This window comes from Coregonus clupeaformis, chromosome 35 (assembly GCF_020615455.1).
Source record: "Coregonus clupeaformis isolate EN_2021a chromosome 35, ASM2061545v1, whole genome shotgun sequence".
NCBI classification, from domain to species: Eukaryota; Metazoa; Chordata; class Actinopteri; order Salmoniformes; family Salmonidae; genus Coregonus; species Coregonus clupeaformis.
The window spans coordinates 21,378,380-21,401,795 of NC_059226.1; the positions used below are offsets into that span (position 1 = coordinate 21,378,380).

The window sequence follows — 23,416 nt, forward strand, 5'->3', positions numbered from 1 at the left end:
TCTGTCCAACCCATTTCCTTTCACCACTCCATTCCACCTCTTTTCTCTTCTCTCACTTTCTACAACCTCTCCATCACACCTGTTCATTTTACCTTCCCTCCTCTCTTCCCTTTGCCCCATCCTTTATCCTCTCTACCATGCCTCTTTTTCTCACTCTTTTCTCTCACCGTATTTGTTCTTGAGAAACAGCGGCGACCCGCAGCACTGCAGCTCTCCCCCAGCCATGATGGCTATTCGGTCCCCCAGCAGGTCGGCCTCGTCCATGAAGTGCGTAGTCAGCAGGATGGTGCGCCCGCGTTTCTCGCCCTGGAGCAGGTCCCAGGTGGCCCGTCGCGCCGACGGGTCCATGCCCGACGTGGGCTCATCCAGCATCACCACCTGGAGGGGAGGGGTCGTGAGATGGAGGGATGGATGGACAGAGATTGAGAGAGGGAGGGGGTGGAAGGGAAGGGACAGAAAAAGTGCCAGAGGGGTAAAATGTGTTGAAATAGCCTTGTGTGTTGCACATACAGTGTCTTCAGAAAGTATTCATATCCCTTGACTTATCCCACATTCTGTTGTGTTACAGCCCAAATTCAAAATGGATTACATAGATTTCTCACCCATCTACACACAATACCCTATACTGACAAAGTGAAAACATGTTTTTAGAAATGTTTGCAAATGTATTGAAAATGAAATACAGAAAAGTATAATTTACATAAGTATTCACACCCGAGTCAATACCTTGTAGAAGCACAATTGGCAGCGATTACAGCTGTGAGTCTTTCTGGGTAAGTCTCTAAGAGCTTTCTACACCTGGATTGTGCAACATTTGCCCAATATTCTTTTCAAAATTCTTCAAGCTCTGTCAAATTGGTTGTTGATCATTGCGAGACAAACATTTTCAGGTCTTGCCATAGATTTTCAAGCAGATTTAATTCAAAACTGTAACTCGGACACTCAGGAACATTCACTTCTTCTTGGTAAGCAACTCCAGTGTAGATTTGGCCTTGTGTTTTAGGTTATTGTCCTGCTGAAAGGTGAATTCATCTCCTAGTTTCTGGTAGAAAGCAGACTGAACCAGGTTTTCCTCTAGGATTTTGCCTGTGCTTAGCTCCATAACGTTTCCTTTTTATCCTGAAAAACTCCTCAGTCCTTAACGATTACAAGCATACCCATAACATGATGCAGCCACCTCTGTGCTTGAAAATATGAGAGTGGTACTCAGTAATGTGTTGTATTGGATTTGCCCCAAACATGACACTTGATATTCAGGACAAAAGGTTAATTTCTTTGCCAGATTTTTTGCAATATCACTTTAGTACCTTGTTGCAAACAGGATGCCTGTTTTGGAATATTTTTATTCTGTATAGGTTTCCTTCTTTTCACTCTGTCAATTAGGTTAGTATTGTGGACTAACTACATTGTTGTTGATCCATTCTCAGTTTTCTCATATCACAGCCATTAAACACTGTAACTGTTTTAAAGTCACCATTGGCCTTGTGGTGAAATCCGATAAGTTTCCTTTCTCTCCGGCAACTGAGTTAGAAAGGATTAATTTTTAATTTAAATTTAATATGCCATTTAGCAGACGCTTTTATCCAAAGCGACTTACATTGTGTGCATATTTTTTTTTATTTTTTTGTGTATGGGTGGTCCCGGGGATCGAACCCACTACCTTGGCGTTACAAGCGCCGTGCTCTACCAGCTGAGCTACAGAGGACCACGGATGCAAAGGATGCCTGTATATTTGTAGTGACTGGGTGTATTAATACACCATCCAAAGTGTAATTAATAACCTCACCATGCTCCAAGGGATATTCAATGTCTGCTTTTTTTTTTTACCCATCTACCAATAGGTGCCCTTCTTTGTGAGGCATTGGAAAACCTCCCTGGTCTTTGTGGTTGAATCTGTGTTTGAAATTCACTGCTCGACCGAGGGACCTTACAGATAATTGTATGTGTTGGGTACAGAGATGAGGTAGTCATTCAAAAATCCCGTTAAACACTATTATTGTACACCGAGTGAATCCATGCAACTTATTATGTGACTTGTTAAGCACATTTTTTCTCCTGAACGTATTTAGGCTTGCCATAACAAAGGGGTTGAACACTTATTGACTCAAGATATTTCAGCTTTGAGTTTTTATTAATTTGTACAGATTTTTAAAAAAAACATAATTCCACTGACATTATGGTGTATAATGTGTAGGCCAGTGACAAACATTTCAATTGAATCCATTTTAAATTCTGGCAAAATGTGGAAAAAGTCAAGGGGTGTGAATACTTTCTGAAGGCACTGTGCATGTGTATATGTATTTATTCATGGAATTATTGTATGCTTGTACACTGACAATGCCATGCTACCTACCCCTCTGGGATAAATAAAGTCATTTTGAATTGAGTGACGAGACAATACCTTTGGGTCAATAGTAGTGCACTGAATAGGGAAATGGGTGCCATTTGGGACGCAGACCAATACTGACCTTGGAGTCTCCGATGAGGCCGATGCCGATGGATAGTTTCCTCTTCATCCCACCTGACAGCGTCTTGGAGTGGGAATGCCGTTTGTCCTCCAGGTTCAGGATCCTGATGATCCGGTCCACTTCCGCCGGAATCTTCTCCTGGGAATACCCCTTCAGCTGGGGACGAGAGAGAGAGACATAAGGAACACCCCTTCAGCTGAAGACGAGAGAGAGAGACATAAGGAATACCCCTTCAGCTGAAGAAGAGAGAGAGAGACATAAGGAATACCCCTTCAGCTGAAGAAGAGAGAGAGAGACATAAGGAATACCCCTTCAGCTGGAGACGCACAAGAGAGAGCGCATAAGAGAGAGAGCGCAAGAGTGGTACTCAGTAATGTAGTCCCCTGTAGCTCAGTTGGTAGAGCATGGCGCTTGCAACGCCAGGGTTGTGGGTTCATTTCCCACGGGGGGCCAGTATGAAAATATATGCACTCACTAACTGTAAGTCGCTCTGGATAAGAGCGTTTGCTAAAATGACCAAAAAAAAGAGCGCAAGAGCGCAAGAGAGAGGGAAGAAGGGAAGTATGGAATGTGAGGAAAAGTTAAAGCGTGGGGAAGTGAAAATGAGAAAGTAAACTTAGAAGGAACGATAAGAGGACAGAAGATAAGGAACGTAGAGGGGAAAGGAATGGTGTCTGTCTGACTGTCTCTGTGCCTGTCTGTCTCTGCGCCTGTCTGTCTCTGCGCCTGTCTGTCTCTGTGCCTGTTTGTCTCTGCCCCTGTCTGTCTCTGTGCCTGTCTGTCTCTGCGCCTGTCTGTGCCTGCGTGCGTGTTTGCATGTCTTACCTGTGCGTAGAAAAGCAGGTGCTCCCGGACAGTGAGGTTGTCAAAGAGCACGTCGTGCTGCGGACACAGGCCCAGGCTGTGGCGAATCAGAGCCATGTCCTGACAGATGTCATAGCCGTTAATGTAGGCCCTGCCACTGCTGGGAGGAAACAGACCTGGAGGATACAGAGAGAAACATAAGGAGTGAGTTATACAATACAAAGCCTATTGTGAGTTTGGTTTGAGAGTGAAAACACTGGACTGTCTATGCTTTTGGTTCTGTTAGCATCATCACTGTTTTCAATTCCGTCTGTAGATTGTACAAGGGAAAAGTAGCAATGTGTATGGCTGTGTGTGCGTGTGTCCCACCTGTCAGCATGGACAGTGTTGTGGTCTTTCCGGCTCCATTGTGCCCCAGCAGAACCGTGATCTGGCCCTCGAACATGTTCACCGTCAGGTCCTTGACAGCCTGCCGCGTCTTGTTACCCACTTTGAACTCCTGGCAGGATTAAAATCATTACATATAAATGACTACAATGGCCTACCTATCCCTGGATTCAAGTCATTACATATAAATGATTACAATGGCCAGCCTATCCCTGGATTAAAGTCATTACATATAAATGATTACAATGACCAACCTATCCCTGGATTAAAAGCATTACATATAAATGATTACAATGACCACCTATCCCTGGATTAAGCATTACATATAAATATTACAATGGCCATCCTATCCCTGGATTAAAAGCATTACATATAAATGATTACAATGGCCAGCCTATCCCTGGATTAAAATCATTACATATAAATGATTACAATGGCCAACCTATCCCTGGATTAAAAGCATTACATATAAATGATTACAATGGCCATCCTATCCCTGGATTAAAATCATTACATATAAATGATTACAATGGCCAACCTATCCCTGGATTAAAAGCATTACATATAAATGATTACAATGGCCAACCTATCCCTGGATTAAAATCATTACATATAAATGATTACAATGGCCAACCTATCCCTGGATTAAAAGCATTACATATAAATGATTACAATGGCCAACCTATCCCTGGATTAAAAGCATTACATATAAATGATTACAATGGCCAACCTATCCCTGGATTAAAAGCATTACATATAAATGATTACAATGACCAACCTATCCCTGGATTAAAATCATTACATATAAATGATTACAATGGCCAACCTATCCCTGGATTAAAAGCATTACATATAAATGATTACAATGACCAACCTATCCCTGGATTAAAAGCATTACATATAAATGATTACAATGACCAACCTATCCCTGGATTAAAAGCATTACATATAAATGATTACAATGACCAACCTATCCCTGGATTAAAAGCATTACATATAAATGATTACAATGACCAACCTATCCCTGGGGGAAGTCATTATTATGGTCTTTATTGTCCATCTCCACCCCTGGGTCTAAGGGCCCAGCATCATAATCACCTTCTCCTCATCTCCTTCTCCCAAATGTAGCCACGTTTTTTATCCACCCAGCCCTGGGTTGTGTTCATTAATCTTCAAACGGAAGAAAATTTACTAAAAATTTACTAAAAATCTCCTCCTGCCTAGTTCAAAATTATCATTACATAACAATATGAAATGAGATGCTCTTTTACATGTTGAGGACCACTTTGAAATAAACACACACTCCCATAATGGTAAAGCTACAAGGGGGTTTCTTTCTTTATTTTTTTAACGTGTTCTACCACTTGATGTCTCAGTCCCAATGCGCTCCCAACTCCTTGGCCCTAACCTTCTATACTTAGGGAACTGAAGGGTCTGGACAGTATAAGCAGTGTAGTGGAGGAGCTGCCACCGTGTTGCTTCCACCTTACAGATCTAAAGACATCATAGGGTTACAGCCAAGGGGAGGGGTAGGGATCGATTTTGGGACTGGGTGGACAGTTTGCATTTAAGACCTTGCCTTGTTCAGGTGTTTGATCTTGACTCCTGAGACCAGGCCGGCTGGCTCCTCCTCGATGAACTCTCCCTTCAGTGCCTTCTCCACGTCCTCCTCTTCCTTCTCCATGGCCATGCGGGGGCTACTGCACCAGTAGGATGGCTGGGGGGAGAGGGAGGAGGGAGGAGAGAGAGAGAGAGAGAGAGAGAGAGAGAGAGAGAGAGAGAGAGAGAGAGAGAGAGAGAGAGAGAGAGAGAGAGAGAGAGAGAGAGAGAGAGAGAGAGAGAGAGAGAGAGAGAGAGAGAGAGAGAGAGAGAGAGAGAGAGAGAGAGAGAGAGAGAGAGAGAGAGAGAGAGAGAGAGAGAGAGAGAGAGAGAGAGAGAGAGAGAGAGAGAGAGAGAGAGAGAGAGAGAGAGAGAGAGAGAGAGAGAGAGAGAGAGAGAGAGAGAGAGAGAGAGAGAGAGAGAGAGAGAGAGAGAGAGAGAGAGAGAGAGAGAGAGAGAGAGAGAGAGAGAGAGAGAGAGAGAGAGAGAGAGAGAGAGAGAGAGAGAGAGAGAGAGAGAGAGAGAGAGAGAGAGAGAGAGAGAGAGAGAGAGAGAGAGAGAGAGAGAGAGAGAGAGAGAGAGAGAGAGAGAGAGAGAGAGAGAGAGAGAGAGAGAGAGAGAGAGAGAGAGAGAGAGAGAGAGAGAGAGAGAGAGAGAGAGAGAGAGAGAGAGAGAGAGAGAGAGAGAGAGAGAGAGAGAGAGAGAGAGAGAGAGAGAGAGAGAGAGAGAGAGAGAGAGAGAGAGAGAGAGAGAGAGAGAGAGAGAGAGAGAGAGAGAGAGAGAGAGAGAGAGAGAGAGAGAGAGAGAGAGAGAGAGAGAGAATCAGTGGAATGCTTCTCTTTCCTCAGCTCGTACCCTTATGGTCAGTATCAGAAAGATGCCTCTATCAAAGGTCTTGTCTATGGAGTAAACCTTGACCTAGTCAGGGATGGGTAACTCCAGTCCTCGGGGGCCGGAGTGGTGTCACACTTTTTCCACATCCCTAGCAAACACAGCTGATTAAACTAATTGCATTCTAAACTGAAGATCATGATTAGTTGGTTATTGGAGTCAGGTGTGATAGCAGGGACTTTGGATCGAAAACAATTCAGTGAGACCCAAACTAAGGTCAATGGCAATGCATCCAAAACAAAACAAAACCACCCTATACAGCCGCTAATGGGGAAGTAATTGAGTTGTTAGAAAAACTGTCTGTCTGTCTCTTTGCTCCTTATCAAGACACTACACCAGCGTTTCCCAAACTCGGTCCTCGGGACCCCAAGGGGTGCACGTTTTGGTTTTTGCCCTAACACTACACAGCGGATTCCAATTATCAAAGCTGGATGATTTGTTTATTATTTGAATCAGCTGTGTAGTGTTAGGGCAAAAAAATAAATGTGCACCCCTTGGGGTCCCGAAGACCGAGTTTGGAAACACACACACACACCAAACTAAATCAACAAAAAGTCCCTCTTGAAAGAGAACAACAGCTGTGACTGTAAATTAAGGTTGGGATGTGGGTGGGCTGTTTTATGCTTAATTAATTAGTTATCCATCCCATTCTTGTTAAGCAGTTCGCATATCAATTACAATAATCTAAAGGACTCTATGGAATGGTTAATTGAGTAGGGAGGGAATAAGCACTATTGCTGCAAAGTATTGCTGACCTCACAAAATGAATTTCCATGGAAATGGACAATACAAGCATTGCATTGTATAGTTGTCTAGAGTCATTTCCTTGTCTATTCTCGTCTCTCTCTCTCTATCAAGCCAACTCATGCTGACTAAGACTATTGTTCATTACTGGATGCAACGTCAGCAAATTAAATACGTTTCCCTTCCAGCAGAGAGTCAATGAAAATGTGATCATCTTAGTCTATTTTACTGGTAGTCAATCTAAGTCATCCTAGTCTGGCCTGTTTAATGCTAAGTGGCTATTAAGAACATCTCCCTCCCCTCTTAAAGGAACCATCAGACATTCTCCTAACTCTAGTGGACCTTAAAGGAACCATCAGACATTCTCCTAACTCTAGTGGACCTTAAAGAAACCATCAGACATTCTCCTAACTCTAGTGGACCTTAAAGGAACCATCAAAGTCATCCATCTAACCATAGCCCTACTTTTGTATACTTTTTAGCCAGTAGTTCTGAAAGTAGCACTCATGGTCCCTGAAAATTGCATTCTACGTCACATATGAGCAGATATGTGCACCATGTCATTGCTCTCTCTCTCTCACTCTGCTGTGTGTGCGCCTCTTGCTAGCTGTCACTCTGAAGCTCATTGGTTGAACTCAAATTGCTAGGGGGCTGGCCCACGTCGGGGAAAATGTAGGGAAAATGGCGCAGCACAGCTTCTAGAAAAACAGTTTCTTTCAAACTAGGGATTTCACGGCTAATTGAGGTAAGACAGTAATTCTGTGCATAGATTATGCATGTATGAACTACACATTGACACCTCCAGCCCAAAGCGGGAGGTTTAAAAAATACTTAGTAGTCGCCAAAGTACTGGAGCATGTCTTTAAAGGAACCATCAAATATATCTGTCTAACCCTAACCCTAGTGGAACTTAAAGGAACCATCAAAGACATCCGCCTAACCCTAATGCAGGGGTTCTCAAACTTTATTGGGCTGAGGACCCCTTTTGTGATAGCAAATTCATTGCAAAACATTTTGGGTTTCCAGTCCTCATACACAGCCAGCCAGTCAGCCTGACTCACTCTCACTGTCTGACACAACATACACTTCCTGATACTTCTTGCTAATAAAAATACTTGGGTCATTCTGCATTCCTCTCAGACTACGGGTCAACGGCCAAAGCTCTAATGCGCATGTGTCAAACTCATTGCACAGAGGGCCGAGTGTCTGCAGGTTTTCACTTCTCCCTTGAACTTGATTGATGAACTAAGGTCACTAATCAGTTAGGAATTCCCACACCTGTTTCTTTAGGGCTTAATTTAAAAGGGGGGGAAAAAAACCCGCAGACACTCAGCGCTCCATGGAATGAGTTTGACACCCCTGCTCTAATGGCTCTAGTAAATAAATTCAGAGCATGCAGGTCATAAAACACTATTTCTGGCCCAGTAGTCCTTTTGATTGTTATTGTATGTGAATATAATTGAAAAGAGATAAGTTCTCTTCTCATGTCTTAAGTAGATATTACTCCCCTGGGAACACTGCCTTCCTGTACACACACACACACACACACACACACACACACACACCAATCCCCCCACCCCCACCCAGACCCAGACCAAACCTACACCCACCCCTACGTACCAGTAGGAAGAAGTAGCAGGGCAGGGGGACTCCGTACTCCCCTGGGAACACAGCCTCCACGTACCAGGCCACCAGACCATAGAGCAGGGCATCCAGCAGCAGCAGCCCCAGCACCTGGGCCAGGGAGAAGTCATCGTCCACTGTCACCGGCTCAAACAGGTTACACCACTGGATCCCCGTGCCTGAGGGAAGGGGGGAGATGGACGGGAGGGGAGAGAGTGAATAAAGTTGGGTAGAGAAAAGTGAAATGCATAAACTGTGAAGACTCATAATTGGAGTGTTGGTATTTAAACACAACATTGGTATGAGGGAATTGGTGTGTCTCTCTGTGTGTATGTGGCTGCATGTGTGTTAACATGTAACCATGGCTCACCTTTGCCCTCAAACATGCCCAGTAGCTGCGCTCCCATGGCCATGGCCACATTGGAGATGAGGCAGGCGGACACCTTCTGGGCGTGGCTAAGCAGGTCGTAGCGAGGCCACAGGAACAGGTACGGCAGGTAGGACAGGAAGTAGATGAAGCCTCCCGCCGCCGCCGCCACGTTGGCTGGAGAGGGAGAGAGACGGAGTGTGCTTGAGATAGATTATAGCAGTCGGACTGCACAGAATCACTGATCTACAAATCACCTTGCATACCAAATAACTACTCATTATGTGATAAAGATTAGTGATTTTGCAGCTGGCCTTGATCAAACTGATCTCCTTAAACAAGCTGAGAGGGAAAGGTCAGGAGGGGGGGGGGAAACAGTGTAGATGCAAAATGGATGCCAAATCAATAGACAGTCTGTGGGAAATGCTCAACACTTTATGAATAACAAAAGTATGTGGTACTTGTGGCTTTTATACAGTGGGGAAAAAAAGTATTTAGTCAGCCACCAATTGTGCAAGTTCTCCCACTTAAAAAGATGAGAGAGGCCTGTAATAAAAAATCCAGAAAATCACATTGTAGGATTTTTAATGAATTTATTTGCAAATTATGGTGGAAAATAAGTATTTGGTCAATAACAAAAGTTTCTCAATACTTTGTTATATACCTTTTGTTGGCAATGACACAGGTCAAACATTTTCTGTAAGTCTTCACAAGGTTTTCACACACTGTTGCTGGTATTTTGGCCCATTCCTCCATGCAGATCTCCTCTAGAGTAGTGATGTTTTGGGGCTGTCGCTGGGCAACACGGACTTTCAACTCCCTCCAAAGATTTTCTATGGGGTTGAGATCTGGAGACTGGCTAGGCCACTCCAGGACCTTGAAATGCTTCTTACGAAGCCACTCCTTCGTTGCCCGGGCGGTGTGTTTGGGATCATTGTCATGCTGAAAGACCCAGCCACGTTTCATCTTCAATGCCCTTGCTGATGGAAGGAGGTTTTCACTCAAAATCTCACGATACATGGCCCCATTCATTCTTTCCTTTTCACGGATCAGTCGTCCTGGTCCCTTTGCAGAAAAACAGCCCCAAAGCATGATGTTTCCACCCCCATGCTTCACAGTAGGTATGGTGTTCTCTGGATGCAACTCAGCATTCTTTGTCCTCCAAACACGACGAGTTGAGTTTTTACCAAAAAGTTATATTTTGGTTTCTTCTGACCATATGACATTCTCCCAATCCTCTTCTGGATCATCCAAATGCACTCTAGCAAACTTCAGACGGGCCTGGACATGTACTGGCTTAAGCAGGGGGACACGTCTGGCACTGCAGAATTTGAGTCCCTGGTGTCGTAGTGTGTTACTGATGGTAGACTTTGTTACTTTGGTCCCAGCTCTCTGCCGGTCATTCACTAGGTCCCCCCGTGTGGTTCTGGGATTTTTGCTCACCGTTCTTGTGATGATTTTGACCCCACGGGGTGAGATCTTGCGTGGAGCCCCAGATCGAGGGAGATTATCAGTGGTCTTGTATGTCTTCCATTTCCTAATAATTGCTCCCACAGTTGATTTCTTCAAACCAAGCTGCTTACCTATTGCAGATTCAGTCTTCCCAGCCTGGTGCAGGTCTACAATTTTGTTTCTGGTGTCCTTTGACAGCTCTTTGGTCTTGGCCATAGTGGAGTTTGGAGTGTGACTGTTTGAGGTTGTGGACAGGTGTCTTTTATACTGATAACAAGTTCAAACAGGTGCCATTAATACAGGTAACAAGTGGAGGACAGAGGAGCCTCTTAAAGAAGAAGTTACAGGTCTGTGAGAGCCAGAAATCTTGCTTGTTTGTAGGTGACCAAATACTTATTTTCCACCATAATTTGCAAATAAATTCATTAAAAATCCTACAATGTGATTTTCTGGATTTTCTTTTCTCAATTTGTCTGTCATAGTTGACGTGTACCTATGATGAAAATTACAGGCCTCTCTCATCTTTTTAAGTGGGAGAACTTGCACAATTGGTGGCTGACTAAATACTTTTTTCCCCCACTGTAGCTCCTGTCGTCACACTAGTCATCCATGTCAGAGGCAACATCTCGGCAGGCACACATCAACCACACACACACACACACACACACAAAGAGGTGTGAGAAGCATGAGGATGTGTGATGACGGGTACATAAAGTGTGAATTAACACTTCTCTTCAGCTTCACCGACATCCAGGCAATTACTCTAATGACCCCACAGGCACAGCCTTGAGAAGGTCTGTATACGAATGGTCTGCATGCTTAGAAAAGTCTGTATGATAATAGTCTACACCGATAGGATTCTCGAAAAGTTGTGACACGCCGCAACGTCGGGAGAGCTATAGTCACAACGCATGGGTCCACTGCACCATCAGTGTTTTCTAAAGCTACTGTCAAACTTTTTTGTCGTTGGCTCGTCAGCTTCTACAGAACCTTCAGACAAGAAGACAGTAAAGGACGGGGGAAACGGTTGGAGAAAGGGAGGAGAGAAAACAGAGAGGAGAGATGCATTGTGCAAGAAGAGAAATCACTCAACACGTTCATCTTGCTCCTCATTGTTCATGTGAAAGATGGGCCCTGTGAAAACCCACTGGCGGCTGACAATGTGCTGCTTTAGGCCTGAATGGAGCCAACCTACAGAGAAACTATTACGTCTCCATTATCTGTTCCTTTGGAGAACGAGAAAGAGAGAGAAGAGAAAAATAACCTCCTCCATCCTTTCAGATTAGATGTGAAGGCAGTATTTAGCCTCTGTTCACCCATCAACTCCTTTCATCTCTATCTAGTCTGGCACCTAACCTCAACCCATTACTATCTAGTTTGGCACCTAACCTCAACCCATTACTATCTAGTCTGGCACCTAATCCCAACCCATAACTATCTAGTCTGGCACCTAATCCACACCCATAACTATCTAGTCTGGCACCTAACCTCAACCCATTACTATCTAGTCTGGCACCTAACCTCAACCCATTACTATCTAGTCTGGCACCTAATCCCAACCCATAACTATCTAGTCTGGCACCTAATCCCAACCCATAACTATCTAGTCTGGCACCTAATCCCAACCCATAACTATCTAGTCTGGCACCTAATCCACACCCATAACTATCTAGTCTGGCACCTAATCCCAACCCATAACTATCTAGTCTGGCACCTAATCCCAACCCATAACTATCTAGTCTGGCACCTAATCCCAACCCATAACTATCTAGTCTGGCACCTAATCCCAACCCATAACTATCTAGTCTGGCACCTAATCCACACCCATAACTATCTAGTCTGGCACCTAATCCCAACCCATAACTATCTAGTCTGGCACCTAATCCCAACCCATAACTATCTAGTCTGGCACCTAATCCCAACCCATAACTATCTAGTCTGGCACCTAATCCACACCCATAACTATCTAGTCTGGCACCTAATCCCAACCCATAACTATCTAGTCTGGCACCTAATCCCAACCCATAACTTCACTGTACCGTAAAACTTAAATTAAACGCTGAGTCTCAAATATCCGCCTGTCCCTTTTAATAGCCGGGCACCGGCACATGTCAGCAAATAAACGTCTGTTTCAAATAAATGCCGGGTCTAAATTAATTGTTTACACGGTTACCATGGACATAGCTCATATTCCCACGGTCATTTTTTATTTTTTTATTCTGTCAACGTTGCTAGCCATGGTACCATCAATAAGAAAACACGACATCAAAATCAAGCTAGCAGTGATCAAATTCGCAGAGCAAAATTCGGCCCAGGCAACAGCCAGGCATTTTGGGATTGATCCAAAACGAGAGACAGAATGGCAAAGTCAAAAAGTTGAACTTCAAGGTTTGTCTGAGGTGGATCAGAAGAAGATTGGGGGAGGAAAAGGGTTAGTAAGGAAATAGACGCCTGGCTTAAATAGAAGCCTGTCTAGTAAGCGCTTGTTGTGTTTAGTTATTGAAGCAAATAAACACTGGACTATTAATTAATCTTTATAATATGGCGCCGACAGATATGGCAGCTCTGCTTCTAGCTCCTAAGCAACTTTGCAGTATTTTGTTTTTTTGTGTGTTATTTCTTCCATTTTTAGCCCAGGAATTTGTTTGTGTTATTACATACAGCTGGAAATAACTTTTGGATAACAGAGCGGTGCTAACTCACCAGCATTTCGACCAGGAATACGACTTTCCCGAATTGGATCCTTTGTTCGTACCCTCCAGGGCAATTGAACTTATTCCAGAGGCTGCTCCAAAAGGTATTCGGAGTGGACTTCTAGTCCGACTCAGGAGGCGTGCACACCATCCACCGCTTCCGAGTATATTACTCGTTAATGTTCAGTCTCTGGATAATAAAGTAGATGAGCTCAGGGCGAGGATCTCCTTCCAGAGAGACATCAGGGATTGTTACATACTCTGTTTCACGGAAACATGGCTCTCTCGGGATATACTGTCCCCGTCCATACAGCCAGCTGGTTTCTCAGTACATCACACAGACAGGAATAAAGAACTCTCCGGGAAGAAGAAAGGCGGGGGTGTATGTTTCAAGATTAACTACTCATGGTGTGATTGTGATAACATACAGAAACTCAAATCCTTTTGTTCACCCGACCTAGAATACCTCACAATCAAATGACGACCGTATTACCTCCCAAGAGAATTCTCTTCGGTTGTAGTCACAGCCATGTATATTCCCCCTCAAGCCGATACCACGACAGCCCTCAAAGAACTACACTGGACTTTATGCAAACTGAAAACCACATATCCTGAGGCCGCATTTATTGTACAGTAGAAGTCGGAATTCTACATACACCTTAGCCAAATACATTTAAACTCAGTTTTTCACAATTCCTGACATTTAATCCTAGTAAAAATTCCATGTCTTAAGTCAGTTAGGATCACCACTTTATTTTAAGAATGTGAAATGTCAGAATAATAGTAGCGAGAATGAATTATTTCAGCTTTTCTTTCTTTCATCACATTCCCAGTGGGTCAGAAGTTTACATACACTCAATTAGTATTTGGTAGCATTGCCTTTAAATTGTTTAACTTGGGTCAAACTTTTTGGGTAGCCTTCCACAAGCTTGCCACAATAAGTTGGGTGAATTTTGGCCCATTCCTCCTGACAGAGCTGGCGTAACTGAGTCAGGTTTGTAGGCCTCCTTGCTCGCACACACTTTTTCAGTTCTGCCCACACATTTTCTATAGGATTGAGGTCAGGGCTTCGTGATGACCACTCCAATACCTTGACTTTGTTGTCCTTAAGCCATTTTGCCACAACTTTGGAAGTATGCTTGGGGTCATTGTCCATTTGGAAGACCCATTTGCGACCAAGCTGTAACTTCCTGACTGATGTCTTGAGATGTTGCTTCAATATATCCACATAATTTTCCTTCCGCATGATGCCATCTATTTTGTGAAGTGCACCAGTCCCTCCTGCAGCAAAGCACCCCCACAGCATGATGCTGCCACCCCCATGCTTCACGGTTGGGATGGTGTTCTTCGGCTTGCAAGCCACCCCCTTTTTCCTCCAAACATAACAATGTCATTATAGCCAAACAGTTCTATTTTTGTTTCATCAGACCAGAGGACATTTCTCAAAAAAGTACAATCTTTGTCCCCATGTGCAGTTGCAAACCGTAGTCTGGCTTTTATGGCGGTTTTGGAGCAGTGGCTTCTTCCTTGCTGAGCGGCCTTTCAGGTTATGTCGATATAGGACACATTTTACTGTGGATATAGATACTTTTGTACCTGTTTCCTCCAGCATCTTCACAAGGTCCTTTGCTGTTGTTCTGGGATTGATTTGCACTTTTCGCACCAAAGTACATTCATCTCTAGGAGACAGAACACGTCTCCTTCCTGAGCGGTATGACGGCAGCGTGGTCCATGGTGTTTATACTTGCGTACTATTGTTTGCACAGATGAACGTGGTACCTTCAGGCGCTTGGAAATTGCTCACAAGGATGAACCAGACTTGTGGCGATCTACCATTTTTTTTCTGAGGTCTTGGCTGATTTCTTTTGATTTTCCCATGATGTCAAGCAAAGAGGCACTGAGTTTGAAGGTAGGCCTTGAAATACATCCACAGGTACACCTCCAATTGACTCAAATGATGTCAATTAGCCTATTAGAAGCTTCTAAAGCCATGACATCATTTTCTAGAATTTTCCAAGCTGTTTAAAGGCACAGTCAACTTAGTGTATGTAAACAGTGAAATAATCTGTCTGTAAACAATGTCCTAACGACTTGCCAAAACTATAGTTTGTTAACAAGAAATTTGTGGAGTGGTTGAAAACCGAGTTTTAATGACTCCAACCTAAGTGTATGTAAACTTACGACTTCAACTATAGCTGGGGATTTTAACAAAGCAAATTTGAGGAAAACGCTACCGAAGTTCTACCAACACATTGACTGTAGCACTCGCTCTGGGAAAACATTGGACCACTGCTACTCAACTTTTCGAATTGCCTACAAGGCCCTCCCCCGCCCTCACTTCAGCAAATCTGATCAAGACTCCATTTTGCTCCTCCCTTCCGATAGGCAGAAACTCAAACAGGAAGTACCCGTGCTAAGGTCTATTCAACACTGGTCTGACCAATTGGAATCCATGCTTCAAGATTGTTTTGATCATGTGGACTGGAATATGTTCTGGGTAGCCTCTGAGAATAACATTGACGAATACACGGATACGGTGACTGAGTTCATCAGACATATTCAATCTCTCCCTATCCCAGTCTGTGTCCCCACTTGCTTCAATATGTCCACCATTGTTCCTGTATCCAAGAAAGCAAAGGTAACTGAACTAAATGACTATCGCCCCGTAGCACTCACTTCTGTCATCATGAAGTGCTTTGAGAGGCTAGTTAAGGATCATATCACCTCCACCTTACCTGACACCCTAGACCCACATCAATTAACTTACCGCCCCAATAGAGCCACAGACGATGCAATCGCCATCATACTGCAAACTACCCTATCCCACCTGGACAAGAGGAATACCTATGTAAGAATGCTGTTCATTGACTATAGCTCAGCATTCAACACCATAGTACCCTCCAAGCTTATCATTAAGCTCAGGGCCCTGGGTCTGAACCCCGCCCTATGCAACTGGGTCCTGGACTTCCTGACGGGCCGCCCCCAGGTGGTGAAGGTAGGAAACACCACCTCCACTTCATTGATCCTCAACACAGGGGCCCCACAAGGGTGCGTGCTCAGCCCCCTCCTGTACTCCCTGTTCAGCCATGACTGCGTGGCCACGCACACCTCCAACTCAATCATCAAGTTTGCAGACGACACAACAGTAGTAGGCCTGATTACCAACAACAAACGAGACAGCCTACAGGGAGGAGGTGAGGGCCCTGGGAGAGTGGTGCCAGGAAAATAACCTCTCACTCAACGTCAACAAAACAAGGAGCTGATCGTGGACTTCAGGAAACAGCAGAGGGAGCACGCCCCTATCCACATCGATGGGACCACAGTGGAGAAGGTGGAAAGCTTCAAGTCCCTCGGCGTACACATCACTGACGATCTAAAATGGTCCACCCACACAGACAGTGTGGTGAAGAAGGCGCAACAGAGCCTCTTCAACCTCAGGAGGCTGAATAATATTGTCTTGGCCCCTAAAACCCTCACAATCTTTTACAGATGCACAATTGAGAGCATCATTTTGGGCTGTATCACCGCCTGGTACGGTAACTGCACCGCCCGCAACCGCAGGGCTCTCCAGAGGGTGGTGCGGTCTGCCCAATGCATCACCGGGGGCAAACTACCAAGACACCTACAGCACCCGATGTCACAGGAAGGCCAAAAAGATCAACCACCCAAGCCACGGCCTGTTCACCCCACTATCATCCAGAAGGTGAGGTCAGTACAGGTGCATCAAAGCTGGGACAGAGAGACTGAAAAACAGCTTCTATCTCAAAGCCATCAGACTGTTAAATAGCCATCACTAGCCAGCTTCCACCCAGTTACGCAACCCTGCACCTTAGAGGCTGCTGCCCTATATACATAGACTTGGAATCACTGGCCACTTTAATAATGGCTCACTAGTCACTTTAATAATGTTTACATACTGCTTTACTCATCTCATATGTATATACTGTATTCTATTCTACTGTATTTTAGTCAATGCCACTCCGACATTGCTCAATCTAATATTTATATATTTCTTAATTCCATTCTTTTACTTTTAGATGTGTGTATTGTTGTGAATTGTTAGATACTACTGCACTGTTGGGAACACAAGTATTTCGCTACACCCGCAATAACATCTGCTAAATATGTGTATGTGACCAATCAAATTAGATTTGATTTGATAATTGAAGTTTTACAAAATTACATAGAAGACAACTCTGGGCCAGGGAGAGGTAGTTAGAACAGGGGATTCATTGGTCCTCTGTGTGCAATGCCAGGGTCGAAGATTCATCTTAAGATAACTGGATATATTTATTCTGTGCCCGTCTGCTGAACAAGAGCTAGGCTATCTGTATTTGTTATCTGTGATTCTTTCAACCTTTATTTATCAAGGTTAGCCTTGTTGAGATAAAATATCTTCTTCAAGAGAGACCGAGAGAAAGTTTCACAGTCTGACACAAAAGACACTTCCTGATAATATACAAGGCCTTCGTCATTCTGCATTCCTTTCAGACTAGCACTCACGGACACACACATTCAGAGAGAGACAGAGAGAGAGAGTGAGTGAGCGAGCGAGTGAGAGAGAGACAGAGCGAGAGTGAGTGAGTGAGAGAGAGAGAGAGAAAGAGAGAAACATTACTCACAGAAAACATTCATCATCTTGAATCCTATTCCACCTGCTTTCCCACCTAGGGACATGAATAATTCAGTCCCCAGAGAGCCCAGGGTGCCTACCTGACAGTAGGAGAGGGAGAAAGAGAGAGGAGAGGTGGAGAGAGAAGGGGATATGAGCTACTCTACCTTTTCCTGACAAATGGGGGAGAGTGGTAGCAAATATAAATAAATTAGGCGAGAGCGAGTGCGGAGACAGAGACAGGGAGAAAGAAAGACAAAGGAAGAAATGCCTCATCTCTAAACGCAAGACACTAAAAACCTCAGACTCTACAGCCCACAAAGGGGCGCTCCTTCCATATCAGCCCCTGATCCAGTCCCCAGTGGACCCCAACGTTCAGGCCTGGTTGATTCCTCCATTACTACCAGCAAGAAGCAAAAAGCAATTAAGAAATAATGTTTCAGTTTGCTTCCTGAATTTAAATGAAGCACTCTTTGCCAAGTCATGCTGAGGAGCCTGTCTGAATGGGAGTACCCACTCACCTAACCAGCTAAAAGCCCTTTCTCACTCTACTCTAATAATGACATCATACTGTATGTCACACACCCAACCAATAGGCTCAAAGAAGATACATATAATTTACACTGCAATCAGACGCAATTTCAAGATTTTAATTAGCTAAGCTTTCAGCTACTCTTTTAAAAGCCAAACCCTGACAGAAATTGTATGACTGCTGGGAGTAAATAACAGCTTGCCTGATTACACCAGAGTCCAAAATGGCCTTGAACACAATCACAGATCATTTTAATCTCTATCTGCACTCTTTTGTTAAAGAACGATTTGGAGAAATTGGAGGGTCTGGACTGGACTTTTTTGTTCGAAAAGATAAGAAAGTATAGAAGGAGAAATGATAAAGGACTATCAAGTGTAATCAACTGAAGGCCACTTAATAAATCACAATTTCCTTTTTGTGTGAGGGTATTATATTAGCAATAACCAAATGAGCCGGTGTGTGATTGGCTGTGTGTGATTGGCTGTGCTTTAATCCTCGGTCGTGTTCAGTAGGCACAAAACAGAAGAAAACCTCCCCAAACTGAGTGAAATGAGGAGGTACCATCTGAACTTGTCCAATAAGAAACACATATTTTTGTTTTACGTTTTGAAACGTTTTGCTACAGTGTGCCTTTCTGGACCCTGACAACGGTGGACATAAACAACCAAACAGCCTCTGTAAAAGTCAGTACGTAGACTTGTTGACATGACTGTCTGCTGACCTCACAAGTCATCATTACAGTACAGCACAACTCTGACCACACCAGCAGGGCTAAGAAATCAACATCCGCATTGTGCCGAGCCTACATTAGCTCAAGACCCAGGATGTGTAGAACTGGAAATGTAATGTATCATATAGCATCAATCGCCTTAGATTATAACATAAATAATTCATTCTTCTAAAACGCCCAAGCAAGCGTATTCGCTGCAAAACACAAACATGTTCACATACATGTTTTTCACCACATCTCCTCTCCCCTTTGTTCCAGTTCGTCACGCTGACTGATTGTTCTATTATTCCATGAAGCTGAAATGACATTTGATTGACCATCTTCCAGGCTCCAATGATTGATGGAGCTGGTTTACTGCTGTTCACTCAGAGAGGAAAGACTAACAACCACAGGAGAGTCAAATAATATGACCTACAGTACATTGAACAGAACATACTATACACAATGGTGCATCTCTCAGATAGCAGAGAACAGCTAAGGTTTTAGAAAACCATGAATAAACAGACAGACAGAAGAATGGATAGACAGACAGACATCTTGAGACACACACTAACAAACCTCGAGACACACACACACACCTCTTGAGACACACACTATCAAACCTCTTGAGACACACACACACACCTCTTGAGAAGAAGGCACTGATCATGAAGCTGAAGTTGATGGTTGCCACGGCGAAGACGAGCAGGAAGACTAATACCAGGGTGGGGTCACTATAGGTCAACACAGCTCCATTAGGGCTGACCTAGAAAAGGCCAGGACAGGAAGGAACATCATTATCATCATCAATACTAAACACACTGTATTTGACACCGACACCTTGGTTTGGGTTCATTAGGGCACACTGTAGCAAAACGTAGGAAAACCTTTTGCAACACAAAACGAAAACAAGCATTTCTTATTGGACAATTTCAGGTAGTCCTTCCATGTTTCAGATGGTTTTCTTTCGTTTAGTGCCTAATGAACACATTAGCTTTATTATATCAACCTTATTCAGACAGGTACTGCTAGTCAGAGACATTCTCTTGATTGACGTGACCTCGTTAGTCAAGAGGTGAACAGTTGAAAAAACAATTGACAATTTAGAATCATGCCCCTTCTCTAAGCAATAGAAAGAAAAAAACTAGTGAAGTGTTTTTGTTTTGTAACATAACAGTTATGTAAAGTGTAAACTCACCTTGATGCAGAAGAGCAGCGTGACGAAGAACATGGAGATGGAGAGGAAGAGGAAGAACATGAGGAACCAGGCCATCCAGTGCAGCCAGTTACTGAGGCCCATCATCCGCATGTACTCCTGTAGAGAGTGAGTAGAGTGAGATTAACAGTTTGCTTGATTGACAGACAGGTAATCCACCACCTCACCCCTTCACCCACCTTGAGCTTCCTCTCCTTCTCCTGCACCACGGCCCTCACGATGTTCAGGGAGGTGTAGGTGAGGCTGAGCACCAGGAGGAGGGGCAGCTGGTTCTGGATGGCCAGTATGAACACGTCGTAGATGAACGGTGGGAAGGGGAACCGGCGGAGGACCACCCGGGTGCGGGAGAGGAGCCAGGCTGCTCCCGTGCTGTTATAGGAACGCATGATGGCCCGGTTGACCGCATGCTGCACCGCCAGGAAGCCCTCGCGGAAGTAACCTATGGAGAGGAGCCAGGTTATGTTAGAATAACTGCGTCTCAATTCTAACAATGTGGGCCCTTGTGCATTCCTTCCTATGGATCAGTGCAAGCATGGGCTGGAGCCTAGGGAGTTTCTTTCATCAGTCTCCTGACAATGTTGTCAAACACAAGTCATGATGACACTGACAAGCCATGACGACACGGACACAAGTCATGACGACACGGACACAAGTCATGGCGACACGGACACAAGTCATGGCGACACGGACACAAGTCATGGCGACACGGACACAAGTCATGACGACACTGACAAGCCATGACGACACGGACACAAGTCATGACGACACGGACACAAGTCATGACGACACTGACAAGCCATGACGACACGGACACAAGTCATGGCGACACGGACACAAGTCATGATGACACGGACACAAGTTTTTCCTGACCACGTGACTTGACCTGGCAAAACTCGGAGCCCTAGTTAGAGCCTATCCCTAGGGCCTATTGTTTTTCCTGTTCATGTCATATTTTGGTGGGAAAAAACATCTGGTTCTAAGTATGACACTCTTCCATTACCATGGAGATAAACAGGAAATTATGACTCATTATCTGACCTTTTTACCAGATCATTCCTTCACCCCACCAAAAGTTCATATTAACATATGCTGATCTGAAAATGATGACAACAGCTATTCACTGAACAATCTGAACTGATGAAGGGATAACTGGCATTAAGAGGCAGGAGCTAGGCCTCAGTAATGATGAACCCTTTTTAAATTGTATCTATATTTAAAAATCATGTATTCTGACTGAAACTCTTTGTGGTAATTATCATGTAGACTGGAATGGTGTCCTCTAGGCGAGCCTTGGGCCATGTTCATTAAGCACACACAAAAAAAAGATTTAAAAAAAGATAAAAACACTGAAACACCAATAAGAATGGAACATTTTCATAAACGTTTTCCATTGTGTGCTTTAATGAACATGACCCTGATATCTCCCATTAGAGACACATTAACACAGCCACTTAATTTTAGATCAAAGGTCTGGCTCAGTAGAGGACACCAGAACGCCATCTCTCCTGTTCTCATCCCTCGTTAATCATCTCTTCCTCTTCCGGGAGTCAGAATATGGACATAGCTTCAAAGAGGAAGGAGGAAGGGCATCAAAAGGCCAGGATCAAAGATGGAGGACCTGGAGCCATGAGCAGAGAGATGGGGCAAATCTCAAATGGCATCCTATTCTCTATATAATACACTACTTGTTATGCAACCACCACCATTGTTTCTGGAAAAGATCTAAAAACAAATACCTGAGCCATCACTATCACCATTTATCAGAGAGAACTAAGTGCATCCATGTGGATGGACAAAAAAAACTAACATCTAGTTTCCTGATGATAAAGGCAAAGCTGTGAAAAATACAGTTTGGGTCAGAAAGGTAGTGTGACAAGGGGGTATCACTAGATTACAGGGCTCAGCCAAACCCTGTGGCCCTGTGACACAAAGCCAGGGTTGCCATGGGAACAAGGAGGGAGCAGGGAGGAAAGGTTATCTTTCAAGGGGCTGTACAAATAGCTAAAGCTCTCCCATCGAGTGGGTGATCTGTGAACACAAGAGATAATGACAGTGCACCTGACTGCGGCAGTTGGTTAAACCCACCTGTGTAGGAGTACAGAATTTGACATTTTATATAGTATATGCCACTTAGGAGACACTTTTATGCAAAGTAGAGTTGCGTTTAATAAAAAATAAAAAAAAGTGTTTGTCATGCTTCAGACAGCTACTGTCTCTCCACACACACAAACTCATTCCTCTCGTATCTGGCTCTGATCCACTGTTCCCGAAGGAGCCTGCAGAAACAGTTGGTGTTGTTTACTATATTTACTGTGTTTATGCTTGAAAAGATTCACTGTCAATAATGTCTCATTAACCAACATGGATGACAGATCAGGGTGGTGTTCATTAGGGCACACAACTGAAAATGTTTTGCAATGGAAAACAAAAAGGAGAATTTCTTATTGGACCAGTCCAGATAGTTCCTCCCTGTTTCAGTCCGTTTGGTGCCTAATGAACACAAGTTCTCATCCAGTGAATGTATAATGCAGTACTTATCTTTTAAATATTATAAATATTATATTGCTCCTCTGCCCTGTCAAATAATCAGGATTGCCAAGTCAAAATATTTTTACTACAGAAATGATTGGAATGGACAATCACCCATAAACATATGTTAACACACTTCTCTCCAATTCCCTCTGACTCGCTCTGAATTTATCACTCATTCCACGTCTTCTTCCCTCCCTCCCTCCCTCCATCCCCACCCTTGTCTTTCAACACTTTCCCTCACTATCTCTCTCTCTTCGCTCTGTCTGTCTTATCAGTAATCCGTCTTAACATGCACACAGGCAATATGAACAGACAAACACAAACGTATAAATCCTGAGACTGTGTGTGTGTGTGTGTATTTTTATCCTTGTGGGTACCGGAAATCCCTGAAAGTCCCGACAAGGATAGTAAAACAAGGAAAATTATCCATCGTGGGGACATTTCCCACTTCCCCACGAGTACAAAGGCCATGTTAAACTTAGGGGATAGGTTTAGGGTTACAATTAGGGTTAGGGCTCACCGGGCGTGCCCCCCTGGAGGTCGTACTGCTCCCTGGGACCGGGAAGTTGGAAGAGGGGGAACAGGTTAAGGGTGTGCCAGTCAAAGTCATTGTTGATGTTTAGCTCAGACTTCTCCTTGGCCGGGGCATTACGGGGACTAAAGGTGAACCGCAGGTGGTAGCTGACCTGTAGGGTATAAGAGGAGGAGGAGAGGAAGAGAGGGAGGGAGGGAGAGTAAAAAAGAGAAAGACATTATGAACAACTGGTAGAGTATATTTTCTTTTTGT

At 44.0% G+C, this 23,416-nt stretch overlaps 1 protein-coding gene across 1 annotated transcript in view; it reads right to left on the minus strand.

Moving 5' to 3' along the window:
• Positions 1-23,416, minus strand: part of LOC121551148 (phospholipid-transporting ATPase ABCA3-like) — a 67,091-nt gene that overhangs the window by 24,712 nt on the left and 18,963 nt on the right. Inside the window, exons 5-15 of the mRNA XM_045210921.1 lie at positions 23,150-23,315; positions 20,277-20,536; positions 20,080-20,196; positions 19,527-19,647; positions 8,887-9,060; positions 8,514-8,695; positions 5,239-5,376; positions 3,642-3,771; positions 3,294-3,448; positions 2,469-2,624; positions 168-378 (exon numbers count right to left, since the gene is read on the minus strand). Coding sequence (XP_045066856.1) covers positions 168-378; positions 2,469-2,624; positions 3,294-3,448; positions 3,642-3,771; positions 5,239-5,376; positions 8,514-8,695; positions 8,887-9,060; positions 19,527-19,647; positions 20,080-20,196; positions 20,277-20,536; positions 23,150-23,315 — 1,810 coding nt within the window. The remainder of the gene's footprint in view (positions 1-167; positions 379-2,468; positions 2,625-3,293; positions 3,449-3,641; positions 3,772-5,238; positions 5,377-8,513; positions 8,696-8,886; positions 9,061-19,526; positions 19,648-20,079; positions 20,197-20,276; positions 20,537-23,149; positions 23,316-23,416) is intronic.